At 46.9% G+C, this 22,943-nt stretch overlaps 1 protein-coding gene and 1 long non-coding RNA gene across 3 annotated transcripts in view; one reads left to right on the forward strand and one right to left on the reverse strand.

The window, feature by feature from the left end:
• Nucleotides 1-571: 571 nt before the first annotated feature.
• On the reverse strand, nucleotides 572-2,951 carry LOC310849347. Its single transcript, XR_014566883.1, has 2 exons — nucleotides 2,845-2,951; nucleotides 572-1,300 (listed from the first exon to the last, which is right to left on the reverse strand). It is a non-coding gene; the product is annotated as an uncharacterized lncRNA (long non-coding RNA).
• ADCY8 (adenylate cyclase 8) overlaps nucleotides 1,294-22,943 on the forward strand; it is a 137,116-nt gene continuing 115,466 nt past the window's right edge. For both annotated transcript variants that reach the window (XM_083749011.1, XM_083749012.1), the window contains exon 1: nucleotides 1,294-3,081. In XM_083749011.1, coding sequence (XP_083605137.1) covers nucleotides 2,209-3,081 — 873 coding nt within the window. In that variant the 5' untranslated portion in view covers nucleotides 1,294-2,208. The remainder of the gene's footprint in view (nucleotides 3,082-22,943) is intronic.

Here is a 22,943-nt window from a genome sequence, read left to right on the forward strand (position 1 = left end):
AGGAACCCCCTGGCTCCTGGCTCATTCGGACCCATCCCTTTGGGGACAATGCGCGTGTCTTGGGGCTGCTGTTGTTGGGGAGGGGGGGGGGAGAGATGGTACTTCTTTAAGTGGGCGCCCAGGGGAGCGGGAGCAGTAGAGCCTGACGTCACTGGGCCATCAGCTGACCGAGCCGGGCTCTGCCTTTCCCAGTAGAGGCGGCGGCGGTGGCGGCAAGAGGAGCGCCCGCCGCGGCACCAGCTCTCCCGCGCTCCGGATTATCTTTTCCCTCGCTCGCTTGCTCTGATTCCACTCTCGGAGGGCTAACAGGAAATCGCGGCTGCGGTGGGCCAGAGCAGGACCCGAGGGCGCCGGAAATGCCCAATCGGCGGAGCTGCTGTTAGCCCAGCAGCTGCCAAAGGGGCGGATGGACGGATGGGGGGCGCGCGGAGCAGCAAGGAGTAAACAGCCCCCTCGGGTGGGGTAGGAGGAGCGCTCTGACTTTCTGGGTGCCCCAAACTCCTGCCATCCCGGGGCAGCTGCTCTGAAGTGCAGCCCCTTCGCCTCTCGTTCTTTCTTTCTTTCTTTTGGGGGGGGGGCGCTCCTTGGATCTCATAAAGCATCCCCTCCCCTCGAGGAAGCGGCATGTTAGACTGAAGGCTCTGGTTAGGCTTTGGGGAAGGGGAAGAGGGAGAAGGAGGAAGGCTGGAGAGGGAGGGAGATCGGTTTAAAGCGGCGTGGGAAGCGCAATGAGGACCGTCGCCTAACCATTACGCGCCGCGCGCCAAAGAGATGTCCAGCCAGGCATCCCGCCGACGGCTCCTCTCTCCTCCTGCGGGGAAACTTGAAGTCGCCGAGCCGTGAGCCGAGCCGCCAGCCACTGCATCCCCCACCCCGACTGCTTCCCTTCCCATCGCCAAGCCGGCCATGTCTCGCTGCTGCAAGTCTCCGATCTCCCGAAAGAAAAGGAAAACTCTTTGCATCTTCCTGCGCGGCTGGAGTTTCCCTGGATCGCTCTCGGCGCGCGCTTGGGAAGAGGCGACTCCGGGCCAGCCGCCAGCTCCAGCTCCCTTGACCTTGTCAGCTTCGCACCTCGCCTCCCGCTTGGACCACCGGCAGCCTTGTCAATTTCAGGAGTGAGACCAGCGCCCCGGTTGGGGTCTCCTTGGGCATTTCTCTCCCTTTCGCTTTCTAACCTCCTTCCCGTTTCAATCCTCTCGGTTCTTCCTCTTTGTGGCACGGATGGCTGATCCTGATAGGCGACTGCGCCGCGGATTATAGCAAACCAGCGATCACCTCTCTCTCGCCCTCTCAGCTGCAGCTGTACAGATATATATATAAATACAAGTACCCGTGTGAAAGGAACAGATCTTCCATCAAGCTCCTAGAAGCCTCCAGGTGGTCACTTCCCTCTCCCTCTCCTAAGAAGTTGCATGATGTTGTTGTTGCTGTTATTAATGCACCTTTAATATTCTACAATATATACAAATATATGTATATTTAAGGAAAACAACCACCCACCTATATCACTATTGCACAGGGCTCTCATTTTTCTTCTGCAAGAAGTCATATCCAATTGATAGACCACATGCTCTGAATTCAGTCCCTGCCATTTCCAGTTGCAAGGATCTCCGCAGCAGGACTGGGAAGAGTTTGAACCTGGAACCTCAGAGAGCCAATCAGAGGAGGGAGTCCTCAGCTTTATGGACCAATGGTCTGGCTCGTCCTAAGGCAACTTCCAATATCCAGCAGTACGCCATGTTTTCTGAATGTAGGATGGGAGCCACCAACCTGCCCTCCTTTCGCTGGCTCAGTCTGAAGGGCACTTTTTGCCTCTCTGTGGGTATCTTTCCCCTCTTTGCCTTTGGATTCTGCAGTGCCAAGCAGGGGCCCACAAGGATGTGGCTTTGATTGCACTGGACTGGACTTTTGACCACGCTGTTAGTAAGAAGGGCCTTCTGTTTCTCAATCTGCTCTCCCCCCCCCCACCGCCAGCTGTAATAATAACCTGGGGGGCAAGGTCAGATGCACTTTAAAAAGCCAACCCCCCATGCAAAGGTCTATCCGGTGCCAAAAAGGCATGGGGAGTCCCCTTTCTTCTGCAATAATTGACTGACCCTTGATCCCCCCCACCCCGCTGGCCAAGGGGGTAGGGGGCAGCCACCGCCTTTCAATGTGATACACCCTCCCTCTCCTGCCGCTCCTGCCGCCGCCACCCCAAGCCACACGATGGAGCTATCTGAGGTGCGCTGCCTGAGCGACAGCGACGAGTTGTACACCATCAACCAGACGCCCCCTAGCAGCGGCGCTCGCTCCCAGCGCCTGCTGTGGCAGACGGCGGTCCGCCACATCACTGAGCAGCGCTTCATCCAGGAGCACAGCGGAGGGAAAGTGCTGGGCTCGGAGGAGTCTTTCTGCTCCAACCATTCCCACCATCCGCGGTCGGCAGGCAAGAGCCTTGGTGGCCACAACAATGGGGGAACCAAAGTCTTCCCGGAGCGCACGAGCAGCAGTGGGGACCTGGGCTTCCTGCACCTCGACTGCGCTCCCAGCAACTCGGACTTCTTCCTCAACTGGGGCTACACATACCGCGGCGTGATCTTCCCTACCTTGCGCAACTCCTTCAAGTCCCGGGACTTGGAGCGCCTCTACCAACGCTACTTCCTGGGCCAGAGGCGCAAATCCGAGGTGGTGGTGAACATCCTGGATGTGCTCACCAAGCTGACCCTCCTGCTGCTCCACCTCACCTTGGCCTCGGCCCCTATGGACCCCATCAAGGGCATCCTACTGGGCTTCTTCACGGGCATTGAGGTGGTCATCTGTGCCTTAGTGGTGGTCAGGAAGGATACGACCTCCTACACCTACCTGCAGTACAGTGGGGTGGTCACTTGGGTGGCCATGGCCACACAGATCTTGGCTGCCGGCCTTGGCTGTGGTCTTCTTGGAGATGGAATTGGCTATGTGCTCTTCACGCTCTTTGCCACCTACAGCATGCTGCCTCTGCCCCTCACCTGGGCTATCCTGGCCGGCTTAGTCACCTCCGTTCTGCAGCTCGTCATGCAGATGGTGATCCCAAGGCAAACCATGACCTCCATCAACCAGGTATTTCCTGTGGGTTCATCCTTCTTTCTCTCCAAAGTCACCTTTAGTGGGGCAACTTGTAAGGACACATGTTCATCTCCTCCATGAGCTGGGTTACTAAGACAGCTAGACATCATCATTGAGTAAAGCTATCCTTTCTCATAATGGGTTGATTATATCCTAGCAAGGATGTGCTGGTACATTCATGATTAATGCAAGAGGAATTACAGGTTCAGACATCTAGCTCTGTTTAGGGTGGGGAGAGGGAGGAGGCAGTGAGACCTTATGAGGAACGACACATAAAAGTTGGGTTTTTGTCATGATCAAACAACCCGTGTCATGGAAATCTAATGTCCTCCTCATATCCATATTTTAGTCACTCAGATGGAGATGCAAATGGAAGGCTATTTTGAAGAGCACCCATCCTTAATCTTTATGTTCAGCTGCAATGCAACATCTGGCACCCAGATGTTGGATTGCAACTCCCATCTGCATCCCAACCTCTCACATATGTATCCCACTCTTCCCAAGGACCTCAGGACGTTCATTGCTCATGAGCTTGTCTCATGTCATCCTCACCACATCTCTGTGTAGTAGGTTAGGCAGAGAGGCAGCAGCTGGTCCAAAATTATCCAGGTCTGAGGAGTCTGAATGCAGGTCTCCTGTCCCAAGTCCACCACTGCACTCCTGGTCCAAGACCAGCTGTGTCCACTGCAACATTCCCTAGTGGGTCCTCCATATTCTCCTCCACTTGATACTTGTACCAAGTGGTGATCTGGAGTGGATTTGGAGTTAAAAGAATCTACCTGGAAGCAGAATTTAGAAGGCGGTAGATATATTGATGCACCTGAATGTTTTGCAAAACACACACACAAGCTCATTGCAACCCTAAAATGCTGCTTTCAATTCCTGGAGCTATTTTGGCAACCATTCAGTGGACAAGGTTAATAAAGAAGGAGAACAGTTTCAGTTGGATATACTGTACCTGTTCTTATTTTTGGATTCTTGGTTTCTGTCTGTATCATGCTAATATGGAGCATATTGGAATACCACCTCACCTTGCAGTGGGTGAGGTGTCAGTTCGCAGATCCCTAGCACTTGTGCATATCACACTTTTCAGTGGGCTTGACAATCTGCATTTGACACCTTCAAATCTGTCCTGATTGCATATCATGATGGATGATGCAGGGAATGTAGCAATATATGCTTGGAGCCACCTGATGGGTCTGTGGTCAAATTAGCATCGAACCTTAGTTTCTGAGAAGTAAATCAGATCATCTCTCCATTAAATGACAGTGTTCACTGAGCAGTGCTGGTTTCTTAGTTTGTGGGCTGCTGTCGCTGAGGTGTTTTGTTTCCCCAACCCACCGCAAAACAGTATTCAATCTCAAAAAAAAAAAAAAAAAATGCAGATCATGCCAAATGGCTTTTGCTGGGGGTCCGGTTCTCTGCCACCTGCACAAAGGTTTTGAGTGATGAGGTCTCGAAAGAAGTAATTGTTATGTCGGTTTTGGCTCCTGCCAGTTTCTAATTTATCAGGGATTAATAATGGTGAACAGGGAGAGATCAGTCACTTTTGTCATTTATTTGGCATACACGAGAGAGTCAGCTTGGTCACAGTGCTGGACTCTCAAATCCCCACTCAGCCATGAAAGTTACTGACTGATTTAGGGATGGTCACAGCCTCTCTGACTAACCTACCTCACAGGGTTGTTGTGAGTAAAAAATTAGAGAGAAGAGCCGCATTCACCACCTTGAGCTACTTGGAAAAAAGGTGGGATATTAATGCAACAATATAATACATAAATGAATCAGTTTTACCTATTCCTAAATTTGTTTTCTGAAGGCAGAAATATATTAAAAAATGAAACAAAAATCCATTTTCTTTTATTACAAGCTTCAAGATATACGTGGTACTTTAAAAAAAAAGCCTCTTCCCTCAAGTAAATAAATAATGCCAGCTGTATTTATAAAATAAACAAACTGGAAAGCTTGCAGGTCTAAGGATTATTTTGCTGTGTGACACAATGCAACCCAACATTTTACAGGGGCATGCGATCTAAAAAGTGGAAACTCTCATCTGCTTTAGAAATTGTCTTGCTGATAGGAATTGACTTTATTTATTTATTTATTTATTTATTTATTTATTTATTAAAAATCCAAGAGAAATGTTTTGTGCACTTAATACTTTGCGGGTGGGGTGAGCCCTTAAATACTTAGCAATTGCCTTTTAATACACAATTTCAGATTATTTTAGGTTCACAGTCCCCATTTTTTTCAAAAGACTCTAGTAGCAGCTTGACCTGTAGCAGGAATTGACAAACAAAGGTGTTGTTGTTTTTTACAATCATGAGAAAACCTCATCACCTGTTGTAAGACATAGTTGGCAGCCCTTTTGACACATGCCTTTTAGTCAGAAGAGAGAACACAGAACAGTTCATTTGGTTTAGGAAGCATTGGAGGAAGGGGAGACGGAAATGATTTATGGACTAATGGTTTATTGACACCTAAGATTGCTAGAGCTCCGATCCTAGATCCTGTTTTCAGTGCCAAGGGCTCAGCAATGGGATATGTGTTGGCAGCTGTTTTGAAGAAAGCACCTCTGAGCAAGTTCAGAGTGTATTTTACCACTGAGTCCTGGAAGCCTACAAACATATGAGAGAACGGAGTCCAGTACAGCTCAGAGGGAAAAGGCATTTTCATTAGGATTGTGATCCCATTTCTGCCATTTTTACAAACTGGATCAGAAATAGGACTAACTTTCTTATGCTCTAGCAACCTCTCAAATAAAAGCTGGTACCTGCAGATCCATCTCTCCTATGTCTTATTTAACTCTCATTTCCACCAAACACAGCAGCTTGCAATAACTCGGCAGCCTTTTAGGAATCAGTTTGGTATAGCCCCTTCTTTAGAACAGAAGAATAAGAATATCATTTTGAGACTTTACTCCCCTATTCTCATTTCTAGTTCCCTTGGTTCTACTCCTTCACAGTCGTTTTTCCATAGCATTTGTGCACTCTGTGATGGTTATAGCCAGGGCTGGCAGCAGAAGCTGACCAAGTCAGGCAAATGCCAAAGGCGGGATGCAAAGCGGGTGAGCTGGATGGCATTAGACTGACCACCTGGTCTTTCAGTCCACAATAGTCCAGACTTGACTGATGGGTCAGGGAAGCCCTTGCCTATTTTTGTTGTGGTCCGATAACCTCGTTTTAGCAGTACAAATTTTGAGTGTCTGTACCTGGCGTCTGGGGGTGTGGGTGGCACTGTGGGTTAAACCACAAAGCCTAGGACCTGCTGATCAGAAGGTTGGTGGTTCGAATCTCCACAACAGGATGAGCTCCCGTTGCTCAGTCCCTGCTCCTGCCAACCTAGCAGTTCAAAAGCACGTCAAAGTGCAAGTAGATAAATAGGTACCACTCTGGCGGGAAGGTAAACGCTGTTTCCGTGCGCTGCTCTGGTTCACCAGAAGCGGCTTAGTCATGCTGGCCACATGACCCGGAAGCTGTACGCCGGCTCCCTCGGCCAATAAAGAGTTGGCCATGACTGGACCTAATGGTCAGGCGTCCCTTTACCTTTTTACCTGGCATCTGAAGACAGGAACTCACAAACATCCAATGGATCTGAAATACAAAAGGAAGCACTTATTGCTTTTGCAGTGCATGGATAAAATATGGAACTCACCGCCACCGGAGGCAGTGATGAACACCAACATGGGTGACCTTAAGAGGGAGGAGAGTACTGATGCACACAAGTCCTGCTTGCAGGTTTTCCACAGACGCCAGATTGGCCACTGCAAGAAGAGAGTTCTGGATTAGATATGCCTTTGGCCTGAAGCAGCAGGCTCTTCTTATGATCCTAGACTTCTGCTTGCTGCACAGAGAGAGGGCAAGCACAGGGATGCAGGGATCTGCCATACATCTCACCTGACTCCTTCTCTAGCTAGCTAGCAGAGGACAGGCTGGGGAATGAACCAGGGACCTTCTAAATTGTAAGGCAGATACCCTGCCACTGCTGGGATGCAGTGATGGGGCTCAGAGAAGCAGTGGTGGCTGCTGTTTGACCAGTAAACCCCCCCCAGCACAGAAACCATTGCTTACTCGCCCTCTCTTTTTGGGTGGTGCGGCACGGACGATTGGAACATCTCTCTGTCCAGCAAGAGAGAAGTGAGTGCTTACAGTATCTCTGCTGTCAGAGGAATTATACTTCTCCATATCAGTTGCTCGGATCACAAGTGGGAAACTTCTGTTGCATTTGGGTCCCTCTTACAGGAATACGGTTGGCTATGTTGAGAACAGCATGCTCTTCTTGTGTGTCTAAAAGGGCATTCGTTTTGATTTTGTTTGTGGCTGCCCTTGAGACAGACCCAGAAACTCCAGTGGGTGCAGAATGCCGTGGCGAGACTTCTTACGGGGTCCTCGCCGTGGGATCACATTCACCCGGTGCTATACCAGCTGCACTGGCTCCTGGTGGAGTACAGGATCAGGTTTAAGGTGCTGGTTTTAACCTTTAAAGCCCTGTACGGCCTAGGACCCTCATACCTACGGGACCGCCTCTCCTGGTATGTCCCATGGAGGACCTTACAGTCTTCAAACAAAAACATCTTGGAGGTCCTGGGCCACAGGGAGGTTAGGCTGGCCTCAACCAGAGCCAGGGCTTTTTCGGCTGTGGCCCCGATCTGGTGGTACACTCTGTCACAAGAGACTAGGGCCCTGAGGGACTTGGCATCTTTCTGCAGGGCCTACAGGATGGAGCTGTTCCACCAGGCCTTTGGCCAGGGCTCTAGCCCAATGGTTGCCATTAATTTGATTTTGAATTGATTTTAAAATGAATTGATTTTAGAATGCTGTGTTACTTTTATTGTTGTTAGCAGCTCTGAGCCCAGCTTTGGCTGGGGAGGGCGGGATATAAATATTATTATTATTATTATTATTATTATTATTATTATTATTATTATTATTATTATAGAGGGGCGATCAGAAAAACCCCACTGGAAGGAATGGCTGGTGGAATCCTGAACAGACGACCTTCCTCCTCTGTTAGAGGCAGTACACCTATGGATCCCAGTTGCTGAGAAACACAAAAGCAGAGAGTGCTGTTGTGTTCAGGTCCTGTTATCAGGCTTCCCATGGGTATCTGGGTGGCTACTGTGAGTTCAGGACCTCAGCCTTGATGGGCCGTTGGCCTGATCCAGCAGGCGCTGCTAAAGTTCTTATAGTGTACCTTCCACCCTTTGAGCTGGCAGAGGTGGTATCAAATGTGGTCTTGAATATATCCTGGTTATTCTGGGGGATTTCAACACCTCGTGTCCCTCACCTGCTGTAACTCTGGATTGCCTGAGTGAAAGCACATGGCTCCAATCAAGCTTGGATGATACGTTGTGAAGTACTGGAAGTGCGGGACGCGGGTGGCACTGTGGGTTAAACCACAGAGCCTGGGACTTGCCGATCAGAAGGCCGGCGGTTCAGATCCTCGCGACGGACTGAGCACTCGTTGCTCGGTCCCTGCTCCTGCCAACCTAGCAATTCGAAAGCATGTCAAAGTGAAAGTAGATAAATAGGTACCACTCCGGCAGGAAGGTAAACGGCGTTTCCGTGCACTGCTCTGGTTCGCCAGAAGCGGCCTAGTCATGCTGGCCACATGACTCGGATGCTGTACACCGGCTCCCTCGACCAATAAAGCGAGATGAGCGCCGCATCCCCAGAGTCGGCCATGACTGGACCTAATGGTCAGGGTTCCCTTTCCCTTTACCTTTACTGGAAGTGCCTAGTCTTTCTTGTTCTGTTAAATGCTTTAGGGTTGTGCAGGATGTGGACAGGCTCTTTGGAGAGGATTTGCAGGTGCAAACATTGCCCTTTCTGGCTGCTGGAAGTTGCCAGAGTGGGATTGGCTGCTGAGTGATGAAGATAACAAAACATGGGTAGCCAAGGTGATGTGAGATGTTATTAGTATTTGTGCCAAAGGCCCTGGTAAATAAGTTCTATATAATGAAGATGCCAGATGCACTTATGCTGGGAGGGAATTCCACAACTAAGGGGCTGCCAGAGCAAATGTCCTCTCCTGGGCTGCCACCACCTGAACCAAGTCTGCTGTCTGCTGATTTAAAACCCAGGAGGGTCTGTAGGGTAGGATGAGGTCTCTCAGGTATTTGGGGCCGAAGTCATCTAGGGCTAAGTCATGCAGGGGGTGGAGGCCCCCATGTCCTTGATGGAGCAAGGCCATTTCTTAGGAAACACCTCCACCATGCCACAAATTTTAGTATCTTCTAGCCAATTTGCTACAACTGGTTTCTTATCCACCTGATGCCAAACCTGGTTTTCATAGCAATACAGCTTGGGCTATCCTCATAGTTGCTTGCACCAAGAACTGCACAAGCAAGCTGTGTTTCATCCCAGCTTATTTTCCCGGACCACTCAGCAGATTTGATCAGGCTAGATCTGATTTCAGGAGGCGGCGCTGGGAGCCTCTGCTCCACCCTGCAGCTGTTGTGACTCCCATAAACCTTAAAAGGATTATCTTATTATGACTAGACTGGTGTAGATAGCTGTCTCGGTGTGTCTGAATTCAATGTCTTCCCACACCCACAGCTCAGACATTTCCCAAGGAAAAGTAAGTGATGATTCAGTCCCAGAGTAATTTGTACATATTGGTTTCCTGATAACTCTTAGCTTCTAGATTTCAACCCATCTTCTCCAGGCAGTAGATCTGGTGGGTGTGCATTCCTGCACACAGACTATGTAAGTAACTTACGGAATTTACTCTCATAGGGTTTCCCCTCCAAATATATATATATATCCCTCTCTTGTAATACTAGAAACCCAGGGTCATCCAGTGAAAATGAAGGTTCAGGAGAGACAATAGGAAGTTCTTCTTCACACAGTGCATAGTGAATGCAATACCACATGACATAGGAATGACCACCAACTTGGATGGCTTTAAATTCATGGCGGTTAATGGCTATCAGCAGAGATGGGAGGGTTATACCTCTGGTGTCAGAGGCCACACACATCTGAATTGCAAGGTGCTGGGTATCGTGATTGCTTTTGCACACAAGTCAGATTCGTAGCCTTCCCAGAGGCATCTTCTTGGCCACTGTTGGAAATGGGAGGCTGGACCAGACAGACCCTTGTTCAGATCCAGAAGGACTCTTCTAATGTTCCTAAGATGCAGAGGCGGTCAGTAGCTTAGGTTGTCCACCCACACCAAGAGGTACAGAGGTGGTATGCCTCTGGATATTAGCTGCTGGGAAGAAACAACAGGGAAAGTCCAAAGTGATGCTTTAAAGGCATTTGGTTGGCAGTGGATGGAAACAAAACAACTCACCACATGGTCGATCTCACCCTGCACGGAAGTTCTTATATTCCTGTACCCTTTCAATAAGCTGCTGAGCTTTAGTGCCCATCCATCCTAGTATTTGGGGTCACAGACTCCTAATTTTAGAGCATGGTCCCTCATCCCACCTGCCCCCACTGGACAAAACAGTTTGTGACACTGGTACATTTCCTTGGCAAGATTTCTGTTCGGGTTCCTCAGTCTTCTTCAAGTATTTATGAAAGCTTTACAACAGGCTTCCTCAACCTTGGCCCTCCAGATGTTTTAAAACTACAATTCCCATCATCCCTGACCACTGGCCCTGCTAGTTAGGGATCGTGGGAGTTGTAGTCCCAAAACATCTGGAGGGCTGAGGTTGAGGAAGCCTGCTTTACAAACTCATCTGTTTTCCTTGCCTTTTAATTTAGAGGCGTGTTTTTTTGCATGGGCTGCTACTGCTGGTGGGTTGTTAGCATTTACTGACTTGTATTGCAGTGCGATGTTTTTGTAGCGGTTTGAGCTGCATGTTTCGATGCTTCTCTTCTTAATGAAATTACGTATTTGCTATTCATGTGAGCCACCTTGGGTGGGCTGTAGTCTGGAAAGGCACTTCGGAAATATCTGAAATGAACAGTCTTAAAGGGGGTTGTGTTGAATATTAAGTTCGACACTTAGAATGGCTTTGACACTCCAGCTTTGTGTATGACCACTGCTTCTTGAAAGCTGGCAGCACTCTAAATGCCAGTGGTCACAACTTCAGATGGACTTCAACACACTAAAGGTAAAGGTAAAGGACCCCTGACAGTTAAGTCCATTTGCAAATGATCCTGGGGTTGTGGCGCTCATCTCGCTTTACAGGCCAAGGGAGCCGACGTTTGTCCACAGACAGTTCTCCAGGTCATGTGGCCAGCATGACTAAGCCACTTCTGGCAAAACCAGAGCAGCACACAGAAATGCTGTTTACCTTCCCACCTGAGCGGTACCTACCGTATTTTTTGCTCTATAAGACTCATTTTTTCCCTCCTAAAAAGTAAGGGGAAATGTGTGTGCATCTTATGGAGTGAATGCAGGCTGTGCGGCTAAGCCAGAAGCCAGAACAGCAAGAGGAATGGCTGCTGTGCAGCCATCCCTCTTGCTGTTCTGGCTTCTGAGATTCAGAATAATTTTTCTTGTTTTCCTCCTCCAAAAACCAGGTGCGTCTTGTGGTCTGGTGCATCTTAGACAGCGAAAAATATGGTATTTATCTACTTGCACTTTGACATGCTTTCGAACTGCTAGGTTGGCAGGAGCTGGGACCAAGCAACGGGAGCTCACTCCGTTGCAGGGATTCGAACCGCCAATCTTACGATCAGCAAGCCCTAGGCTCAGTGGTTTAGACCACAGCGCCACCTGCATCCCTTTTTCAACACACTACTCAATCCTTTATCAACCAGTCCAACAGACAGTTGCAACTATAGTAATTGTTTTATTTTGGATTATTCAAAGAGGAAAGGTAACTAACAAACTCAACTCCCCGTCATGCTTACTTGTAAATTTTAGTTGTAGTGTTTAACTGGCATATATTAACATTAACAAACTGAGTACCTTCTTACACCTATTGCTCTCTATTTTGTTGACATAAGTAACTTAACTGCAGAAGAAAGTTCCTCTTGGGAGTATGTTGTCTTAAGCTTTCCCTCCATTTAAGCTAGATTTCTGTTCTGTGTTGATCCTACCTTTTTCTGTATATTTGTCAAAGTGCTTGCATCTTATTTGATGCAAATAAACCTGCAGATCATTAATAAAAAGAAAAGAAATGCTTTTTTCAACAACCACATCAGGTGAGCCTTTCCTTTGGCATGGCCACCATCCCTATCCCTTGCTTGTTTGTTTAAGAGAAGGTAAAAAGAGAAATGGGACAAAATGGAAGAGAGATAAATAAGATGAAAATAAACACATAGAAGGGAAGAAGGCAGGCAAGCAGGCAGGCATGGTGTGGAATTACCGTAATTTTTAATCTTGTGCACAATTACCTGGGAGTAAAGCCCAGTGAACTGAGTGGGACAGACATGCCTAAAATAAGAACACAAGACAAGCCTGATGGATCAGGTCCATGGCGCACCAAGACCATCCTCCTCCTCTCACAGGGCCTGACCAGATGGGAAGTCGGTAAACTGGACATGAGTGTCCCAGCATCCCCCTCACCTGCAATTCTGAACAACTAGCATAATTGCAGTGCAACACTGGGGGTTCATGCTAAAGGAGATGTGTGTCTGCAACGGTTAGACCAGGGATGGGGATCCTGCATCCCTCCAGGTCTTGTTGGACTACAGAATGGATGGTAAAGTCTTGACCCTCCAGATGTTGCTAAACTTCAGCTCCTGATCACCCCTGACCATTGGCCATGCTGGCTGAGGATTATGGAAGTTGGAATCCAACAACGTCTGGAGGGCGACAGAATCCCCATCCCTGGCTTAGTCAATCAGTGGGCTGATTTAATAACTTAAACTTTGATTAACTAGACAGGGGTCCCCATTTAAACAAGCAGCTGATTTTTAAATAAATAGATACATACAATTACTTTAATACAGTGGTACCTTGGGTTACAGACGCTTCAGGTTACAGACTCCGCTAACCCAGAAATAGTACCACGGATTAAGAACTTTGCTTCAGGATGAGAACAGAAATCGTGCAGTGGTGGCAGCGGGAAGGTAAACGGCATTTCCGTGCGCTGCTCTGGTTTGCCAGAAGTGGCTTAGTCATGCTGGCCACATGACCCAGAAGCTGTACGCCGGCTCCCTCAGCCAATAAAGCAAGATGAGCGCTGCAACCCCAAAGTCGGCCATGACTGGACCTAATGGTCAGGGGTCTCTTTACCTTTACCTTTACTGCTAGAGTCAGGTAAAGGTAAAGGACCCCTGGACGGTTAAGTCCAATCAAAGGCGACTATGAGGTTGTGGTGCTCATCTCACTTTCCAGGCCGAGGAAGCCGGTCTTTACTAAAGAGTAGAAAAATCAAAACTATATATACTTAGAGAAATGAAAGGGAGGTGGAAAAGCAAGCTATAACCTGTAAATCCAGGGGGAGCTGTCCACATGTCATGGTTCTGAAATGTTTTCTATTCCAAAGTTAATGTGCAAGTTGTTAGACTTGCAGCATTTTCATTTGGCTCCCTCTAGTGGAAACCTTTACACTTCTCACAAGCACAGTCTTTGAATTCTCTGTTTAGCTTTGATTCTAGATCTTTTTTTCAATTAATCTGAAGAGCAGATGTCTCACAGAAGGGAAATATTAGATAGGATCTGTTCTATTTGAAGCAAAAGGAAGCTCTTCATGGAATCTTTTTCGTTTGTTTGTTTGTTTTGAGGGAACCAGTGTGTGAAATGTCTGAGTGTTTCCTTCATTCAAAAATAGGTATCTAGAGCATTACTTAAAGGTGTATAGATATTGGGACCTGGGGACTGAAAGTTTCATTCCTTGGTTCTAGACCACATTCTTTGTACTCAGATGTTTCTGCATCAAGGAAAATTGAGAAGAAGCAAAGTTTCTGAAGGGCTTTGCAGGCAAAAGAGGGGGGGTGGGAGATCAGTACCTGTTCTGTCCAGTCAAGAGCATCTTGGGTAGGAGGGTTGGAATTGATCTATATGGACAATTGGTCTGAACTAGTCCTTACCTGAAAATATTTTGCTACGTAGAAAGTCTAAAGAGTAGATTTTATCCATAGCAGCAGCTCCTAGGAAACCAAGCTCAGTGTGGTCTAACTTGACAAATGTTTACAAAGACTAGTTTTCTGTTCCTTCCCTGTTGTTTGCAATGAAGGACATTGTAAAGAAATAATGGCTCATATTTCAGATCACATTTCCCAACCAGTATGCTGTATTGAATTCTGGCTTGCAATAAATCAGGAATCCCTCTGTGTGTATTTATTGCATGTGTTACAAAGTCCTAGCAATGGGAAAGTGGCTGGGCCATGCAATTCTTGGCTTCTGTTACTGCCACTCCCATAGTGACCATAATATGCTATCCATTTGTTTGCATGCATTCATGAGATTGTTTACATAAATGGCATGCCCTTCCATTTGTGTGTGTGTGTGTGTGTGACATTTTAATATGCGGTTTCCCTATTTAAGACAATGGTAGCATGGCTCTGAAGACAAATGGTGTAAAATCCCACAGAAAACTGCATATTGTGCCATATTTGGGGTTCTGCTTGGACAGAACTAATTGAAAATGTCAAATTCTACCCACTGAAGACTTTGGCTTAAAGGTGAAGTTTGCCATAGGAAAGAACAGACACACTTCTCTCCATATATACAGTGGTACCTCAGGTTACATACGCTTCAAGTTACATACGCTTCAGGTTACAGACTCAGCTAACCCAGAGGGTTAAGTTCAGGTTAAGAACTTTGCTTCAGGATGAGAACAGAAATCGTGCTCCGGTGGCGCAGCAGCAGGAGGCCCCATTAGCTAAAATGGTGCTTCAGGTCAAGAACAGTTTCAGGTTAAGAACGGACCTCCGGAACGAATTAAGTACTTAACCCGAGGTACCACTGTATTTGCTTCTTCACATGTGATAAATATAATGTGAAATACAACCTCTGGCCCGTGGGCTGACTTGGATTTGCCAAGCCATTTTGCCCAAGCCATACCTACCCCCCCCCGCCCGCCAATCACCTCGTGTCATATATGACACCAGGTATGGGCAGGTAAAAAGGCAGCCAAGCTGAGCCAAAAGGAGCTCCTGAACTGCTGTCAATCAGCTGATCATCAGCACTTCGTAAGGCTCATGTGCTGTGCTTCTGCAAGCATTTGAAACACAAAGACCAGCCAATTGCTAGGCTTCTGACACACCAATTATCAGCTGTTGGACAGGACTTCAACGCACAGCATAGAACTCTTTGTCCCTGGTATAGTCTGTTTAGATTTCCCAAACTTGGATCTCCAGCTGTTTCTGGACTACAATTCCCATCATCCACCAATCCTGCTAGCTAGGGATGATGGGATTTGTAGTCCAAAAACAGCTGGAGACCCACATTTGGGAACCCCCAGTATAGAGGCAGCTGAGTCAAGCCTCTCAAGGATCAAGCTTTTTGGAAGCAAAAATACATGGATGTAAAATAAACAACTGTTTCAGAGGGATTAGGTGTTAAGGTGGCATGCTCAGTGGAGAGAATGAGAAATGCAAAAAAAAGGGGCTCTAAACGAAATGTGTTTATATTTGGGGAGAAGTTCATTACTCACACAGGATTTTACTGAGGAGATTTCACCCCTCCCATACCCAAGAATCTCCTGATGATCTCCTGATGGTCTCTGCTGACTCTCCAGAGAGGAGGAGGCGTGTCCTGCTATCTACTTATTCTGCCTCAGCACCACATCAATGTGTGAGAGAGTCAGTCAGTCAGTGTATCGGAGAGAGAGAGAGTGTTAGAGATTGTATCTAGAGATAAGGTTGCTGCTAAGAGCAGCTGCAGACTCTCAGTGTAGCATTGATTTATGCTTAGAATATTCAGCTCTGTATATAGTTTTGTATCATAGTTGTAGTTACAGAATAAAAGGAAGATATTCTACAGAGCTGCTCTCCGAGTGGTTTATACTCTGCAAGACTCTGCAAAACTCTGCTGTGCAACGACTGTATTATTGAGACAGTGAATCCGGTGCTCTCAGCTCTAAGCTGTGAGTCCACAGCACTGTGACCTGTTCCTGCGAGAAAGGTGGTCTCTGGCAGTGCTACCCAGCTAGCCTAGCCCAGTCAGGGGTTGAGGTGCATGAGTCCAGTTGGTGCACTGGCTCAAGGGCAATGCTGACATCTACATCTGTTCAATTTGTAGGTACTTGTCTCTTTGTCAGAAAGAAGAGTTTAGCATCACAGGTGCCTCTCCTTATTCAGCAAATGTGATGAATAAGACCTCCTTTCTTGGAGAACAGTGTTCATTACTAGGAGCTGTCTGTCCGCATCATGATTAACTGAAAATTTTGAGCATTCAGTGTGTCTCAGCTTTAACTGAACGTTTTCTTCCTGTGGTGGGGAACGGGCATGGCTCAGTGCTCCTTGCCTATGACAGTTGGTTTTGCTAGGTTGTGTGAAGTCTACAGAATCTAGTATTACTATTTTTATCACAGTTGTATTCCACTGTTCCTCCAAGGAGCTCATGGTGGCATAAGTGGTTCTCCTATGTCTATATTTCACCCTAGCAACAGCCCTGTGAGGTAGGTTGGGCTAAGAGACAGTGACTGGCCCAAGGTTCTCACCCCATGTGAGTTTCATGGCCGGGTGGCAATTTGAACCCATCTTCATTCACCTTTAGGCACCAGACAACAACCTTTGTCTTTACCTAGGCTTTGTATGGCTGCGCTTTGGGGTTTTTTTGTTTGTTCTTCATTGATGTTTTGGGGTCAGTCTGTGAAAAAAGAAATGAATAACTGTAGTAGAAGTAGTAGTTGACATGCTTTGAATGCAGAAGGTCCTGGGTGCAATCTCAGGCACTTCCAACTCAAGAACCAGGTACCAGTGATGCAAAAGAGCCTTTGCTTAAGATCTTAGAGAGCTGCAGTCAGAGAGAGAAGATAGGTTGGATCCACATTTACTCTGGCTGTCAGGGACTGGACAGAGGAAGAATGGTGGAGACCACCTCCCCAGCCTGACCCTTCCAGAGAAGAGGAAGACAGTTCAGAAATACAACAGGGGGTTAAGGGAGATCACAGCTCCAAGGCAGATGAGGGGGAAACACAGTGTCTTTAGAAAGCATTCCAGACCCACCCTCCTCTCCCAGAACCCGACAAGCCTTGAAAGTAGGAGAGCAATGGGCTCAGACGCAAAGAGCCTTCAGCGCCACCCATAGGGGAAAGGGTGACAAATAAGGAAGAGGGATAAAAGGGTTTGGAGAGTCACTCGGAACAACACCATTATTTCAAGATGCTGCATTCCCAAGCCTCTCTGTGTGAATATTGAATAAAAAAGAGATGGTAAGAACTTTTCCTTGTCTTATCCGTTCCTGGCAACCTGCCATGGAGGTTGGTTCCTCTGCTACCTGACACTGGCCTGCCATAAGTTCCCATGGATCACCAGGGAAATGATATGTGGGAACAGATTGTATACTTGATTACAGCTGCCTGGCGTCTCCTGCCTCTGAATTAGGAAGAAGTTAGAGGCAGAGAGAGAGAGAGATATGCTGTTTTCAGAGCTACTTTGGAGCAAAGGTGTGCTGGTCCCGTGGGTTACCCAAGAGGTGAGGTCCAAGTCCGGTCCGTGGTCAAAGGTGCAACATGGAGATAGTTTGTAGTATCTGGAACTGGGTGCAGGGAGTCGGGTGAAGTCAGGAACAGGCTTGCAAGCAGGGAGCCAGGGCAGGTCAGGAGCTCAGGCAGGAACTAACAACCAACAATGTTGCTCCCGCAACTTGGGACTGGGGCTGGCCAGCTTTTATCTGCCCTGAGGCATAGGGCGGCCCTGATCCTCTGGTGAGTCGCCTCTCCTGGCCTGGAGGCGAGCACTCCTCCTGCGGGAACTTAGTTCCCTCTGCCTCTCTGCCCTGAGCCTCAGGAGAGGCTGGAGGGTTACCGGACCTCAGCTTCCTCTGACGGGGCTGAGAGTGGAGCACCTGCAGGCAATGGGTCCTCCATCACCTCAGGAGCCAGAGCAGACTCAGCTGATGCCTGCACCTGAGGACCCAGCACAGGTGAGGACCCTTCAGGCTCATGCCCCTGCCCCAGCTCAGCTGGTCCTGGAGGCAGGGAATCCTGTACAGGCTGGGATCCCTCAGATTCAGCATCTGAGTCCGAATCCCAACATTGAGGGGGCCCATCACACATGCACGATGTGACACGCATCACTTGACGTGCATTAGGAGGAGGCCAATGGCAGGAGGAGACCGCTGCCATGAGGCCTGGCCCCTCAAGATTGTGGGGGGGGGGGAATGGGACTCAGCCCCATCCCAACAGACTTAGGGGAGGCTGAAGACACCTCAGTCCTATAGAGTTGGCACCAATGCTTTGGAGTGTGGATATCGCTAACTGATCTATAAGTAAGTTTTATACTCCAGTGTTTTATGTATTTTAAATGAACTGATAATTGCTGAAATGCTGCAGTAATCTTATTTTTATTACTTAATGTGGTTTTTGTATGTAGACTGTTGGTTTCCTGTGACCCTCTTTGAGGTCCAAGGGATCTGTAGAAAATGCAGCGCATAAATAAATTGGGCATGGCTATGACTCAGAAGACTTTCCCCTCGCTGTCATCATGGAAGGGGCTTGGCATTTCTCTAGAATGCCAGCCATCCTTTGCCTCCATTAATATCACTCGAGATCTGAAAGCGATTTCCCCTCTTGTAGAAAATGCTATTTAAGTTGGCTGAGAAGGAGGAAGCTTCCGTAAGAAGTGTCAAAGTGTCAACGTGTCAAAGTGAAAATTGATTCCAGTGCCGAGAAAACATTTGGGTTCAAAGTCCAGTTCAGCCAAGAGCTGAATAATTGATGCTGATAATTTAATTGCAGCATTAAGCAATTGACTGCTGGATAAACCAGTCTCGATGCAGAGACGACCTGTTAGTCAATCTAACTCAACACTTTCTCTGCACCAGGGATGATGAAACGGTGGTCTTCTAGATGTTGTCAGACTCCAACTCTCATCAGTCCCAGCCAACATGGTCAATGGCCAGAGATGAGTGGAGCTAAAATCCAACAAGTCATGTCAAGTTCTTTTTCTTTACAGTCAATGACCAGTATCAAAATGAAAAACACCAATTATTATTATTTATTGAATTTATATACCATCTTATAAATTTCAAAGCTCAAGACAAAGTAAAAAAAAATAAAATCACATGTACATGAAAGAGCAGTTCTGGATGGTCATTCCAGGCTAAACATACCCAGTTCCTTCAACCGTTCCTCATAAGGCTTGGCTTCCAGGCCCTTGATCATCTTTGTTGCCTTCCTCTGTACACCTTCCAGTTGTCAATATCCTTACTAAATTGTGGTGCCAAGAATTGGACACAGTCTTCCAGGTGTGGTCTGACCAAGGCAGAATAGAGTAATACTATTACGTCCCTTGATCTGGACGATATACTTCTGTTGCTATAACTAAAGATGCAAGGCATTGCATTCTATATTGTCTTTTACATACAGCAATCAGAGAGAGATGCTTGCATTTGATTTTGATTTTCCCCCACCCTTAATTTTGCATCCTCCTTTCCCCCCAAACAGTGGTGGAAGGCAGTGAACACCATTACCACAAATATTCCTGCTTCTGCTGACTTTACAGATCCTGGTTAAGATTTATTTCTTACTGGCCAACTTGGATGATTATACAGTCCATAAAATATTGAGGTTTTCTGTTGCAGCTGAAAACGAATGTGTGCATTCAATTGCAGAACCTTGCCAGGATGACCATCTATTCAGAGCTGACAACTTATTGAACCGATTCTTTCGTTTCTTATTACAGCTTGACTTCTTTAGATCCTTTCTGTGTTGGATGAAACGTGTGGTTTTTTGTTTGTTTTTTTAAATGCCGAGATATGTTGTGATATGCCAAGCCTCTTGTTTTGCAACAGAACTGCTTTCGGCTAATAGATGTAAGTGACAAATTAATTGCTGGTGTAATTCAACTGATGCAGTTAATTGCTGAGGCAATGAGGAAGATATAACTGTTTGCTGTGCATGCATTGGCTTTTATACAGCACTGGGGAGTGTGTACAGGAATACACACACAGAGAGAGACACACACTTTTTTTAAGATGTCGGACACTGAAATGTGTGCAGGCTGCTGGCTTGAAAGGTTGAGCCAAAAATGTATAGCATCAAAGAAACATAAATTGTAGAGGTGGAAGTGACCTTGAGGGTCATATAGTACAATCTCCTGCAATGCATAAAGTTGGGGCACCAATGCTAGTGCATTTTCCACTCATTTGTGACACCCGCATTCAATGATGCTTATTGGCAGAAGCTGGCAATTGACCCAAAACTTTCTAGCCCATGATTTGTCAATATCCTGGAAGATGTTCATGCTACAGAAGTCTGTGCTACAGACCTTCATACTGGGTGGAATATAAGTAATTATGCAACCTTTAGAAGACATCTGAAGACAGCCCTGTATAGGGAAGTTTTAAAATGTTTGATGCTTTATTCTGCTTTTATATACAGTGGTACCTCGGGTTAAGTACTTAATTCCTTCCGGAGGTCCATTCTTAACCTGAAACTGTTATTAACCTGAAGCACCACTTTAGCTAATGGGGCCTCCTGCTGCTGCTGTGCTGCCGGAGCATGATTTCTGTTCTCATCCTGAAGCAAAGTTCTTAACCGGAGGTACTATTTCTGGGTTAGTGGAGTCTGGAACCTGAAGCATTTGTAACCCAAGGTACCACTGTATGTGGGAAGCTGCCCAGAGCGGCTGGAGAAACCCAGTCAGATGGGGCGGGGTATAAATAATGAAATTATTGTTGTTGTTATTCTCCCTGTTTTCATTGGAGAAATGTTGGAGTGTATGTTGTAGGAGCAGGGCCTTTATTGAAAGTGAGCTCTGGGATGGCCTTTCTATGAAGGTGGGGACTAGCTCCACCCCCTAGGACCCACTTACAGGGTGCATAAGGCTGACCTGATAGCTATATTTTGGCTGCTGGACGCGTTGCCTTTTTTGCTGTGCTCTTACTGTCTGCTATTGTTTTGAGAACAGTCTTTTTTATATATTAAAAAATGCATGTTTGTGGCACCCTTCCCCAAAAGAGCTCATAGCGGAATACATGGCTCTCTTGCCCCACGTTTGTTGTTGTTTAGTCATTTAGTCGTGTCCGACTCTTCGTGACCCCATGGACCAGAGCACACCAGGCACTCCTGTCTTCCACTGCCTCCCGCAGATTGGTCAAACTCATGTTGGTAGCTTTGAGAACACTGTCCAACCATCTCGTCCTCTGTTGTCCCCTTCTTCTTGTACCCTCCATCTTTCCCAACATCAGGGTCTTTTCCAGGGAGTCTTCTCTTCTCATGAGGTGGCCAAAGTATTGGAGCCTCAGCTTCAGGATCTGTCCTTCCAGTGACCACTCAGGGCTGATTTCCTTCAGAATGGATGTGTTTGATCTTCTTGCAGTCCATGGGACTCTCAAGAGTCTCCTCCAGCACCATAATTCAAAAGCATCCATTCTTTGGCGATCAGCCTTCTTTATGGTCCAGCTCTCACTTCCATACATCACTACTGGGAAAACCATAGCTTTTACTATACGGACCTTTGTTGGCAAGGTGATGTCTCTGCTTTTTAAGATGCTGTCTAGGTTTGCCATCACCTTTCTCCCAAGGAGCAGGCATCTTTTAATTTCGTGACTGCTGTCACCATCTGCAGTGATCATGGAGCCCAAGAAAGTAAAATCTCTCACTGCCCCACTTTTGGTGGTACCTAAAAGCCATCATTTTCATTTCTCATAATGCCCTAGAACAGTGGTTCCAAAAGGGGGTGGAACTACAACCTGGGGGCGGCTGGATTACCTGGGGAGGGGTGCTAAGAGACATGGGGGCGGCATGGCGGTGCCAATGACTATCAGACTTTGAAAAGCTGGCATCACTAGATCATGTTCATCCATTTTGTTGAAATAAACTAAATAGTTTTAATTGAATTTTGAAGAAATGTGCAAATAATTCTTACTGTTTTGACTTTTATTGTGTGGTTATCTTCCGTAGTGGGCCATGCAAACTGCTATTCTGAATAATGTTTTTTTATAGGGGAGGAGGCACTACGGATGAATTTATAGATCTAAAGAGGTGTTGGTCTGAAAAAGCTTGGGAACTCCTGCAGGCCCTCCAAGTGTCATGATTTCCCAGGGACTGTTCCAGAACTAATAATAATAATAATAATAATAATAATAATAATAATAATTTATTTATATCCCTGCCCATCTGGCTGGGTTTCCCCAGCCACTCTGGCGGCTTCCAACAAAGTAGTAAAATACAGTAGTCTGTTAAACATTAAAAGCTTCCCTAAAGAGGGCTGCCTTCAGATGTCTTCTAAAAGTCTGGTAGTTGTTCTCTTTGACATCTGGTGGGAGGGCATTCCACAGGGCGGGTGCCACTACTGAAAAGGCCCTCTGCCTGCTTCCCTGTAACTTGGCTTATCGCACTACCGAAGCCGTCCCAGTTTATGATTTGATCCCAAACTTTCCTGCTTGTCTTTTTTGAAGGGTGTTCCTCTTTTCATCAGAAAAATGTTGGAGGGGATGCAATAGGATGTCCCTATTTACACCTGAGAAATGTTGGAGGGAATACCCCTGCCCTAGAATAAACCACTACGTTGGATACATTGCTGCTGCTGTTACCACCATAGATGCCAAGGGGGCATTTATAGCTGGAGCCACTCCTGGATTGACCGTACAGAGGTGTGGGAAAACAAATACAGTAATACTCCGTGGAAACACGCACTGTAAGACAGACTGCGTGCAATTGGCAGACCTGCTGTGGCAATTATTTTTTACTGGAAATCCCATTTTCATGGTTGAAAGCAAGACCCAAAATAAAATTGAAAATGGCCACATATTACGTTGGCAGGACATGGTCTGGTTTTTTTGGCCCAGGGCCCAGATGGGAAGATGATGCATTCCTGGAAATTGTTGGCTTACAGCAT

This window comes from Podarcis gaigeae (genome assembly GCF_964106915.1).
Source record: "Podarcis gaigeae genome assembly, chromosome: 7".
Classification (NCBI taxonomy): Eukaryota; Metazoa; Chordata; class Lepidosauria; order Squamata; family Lacertidae; genus Podarcis; species Podarcis gaigeae.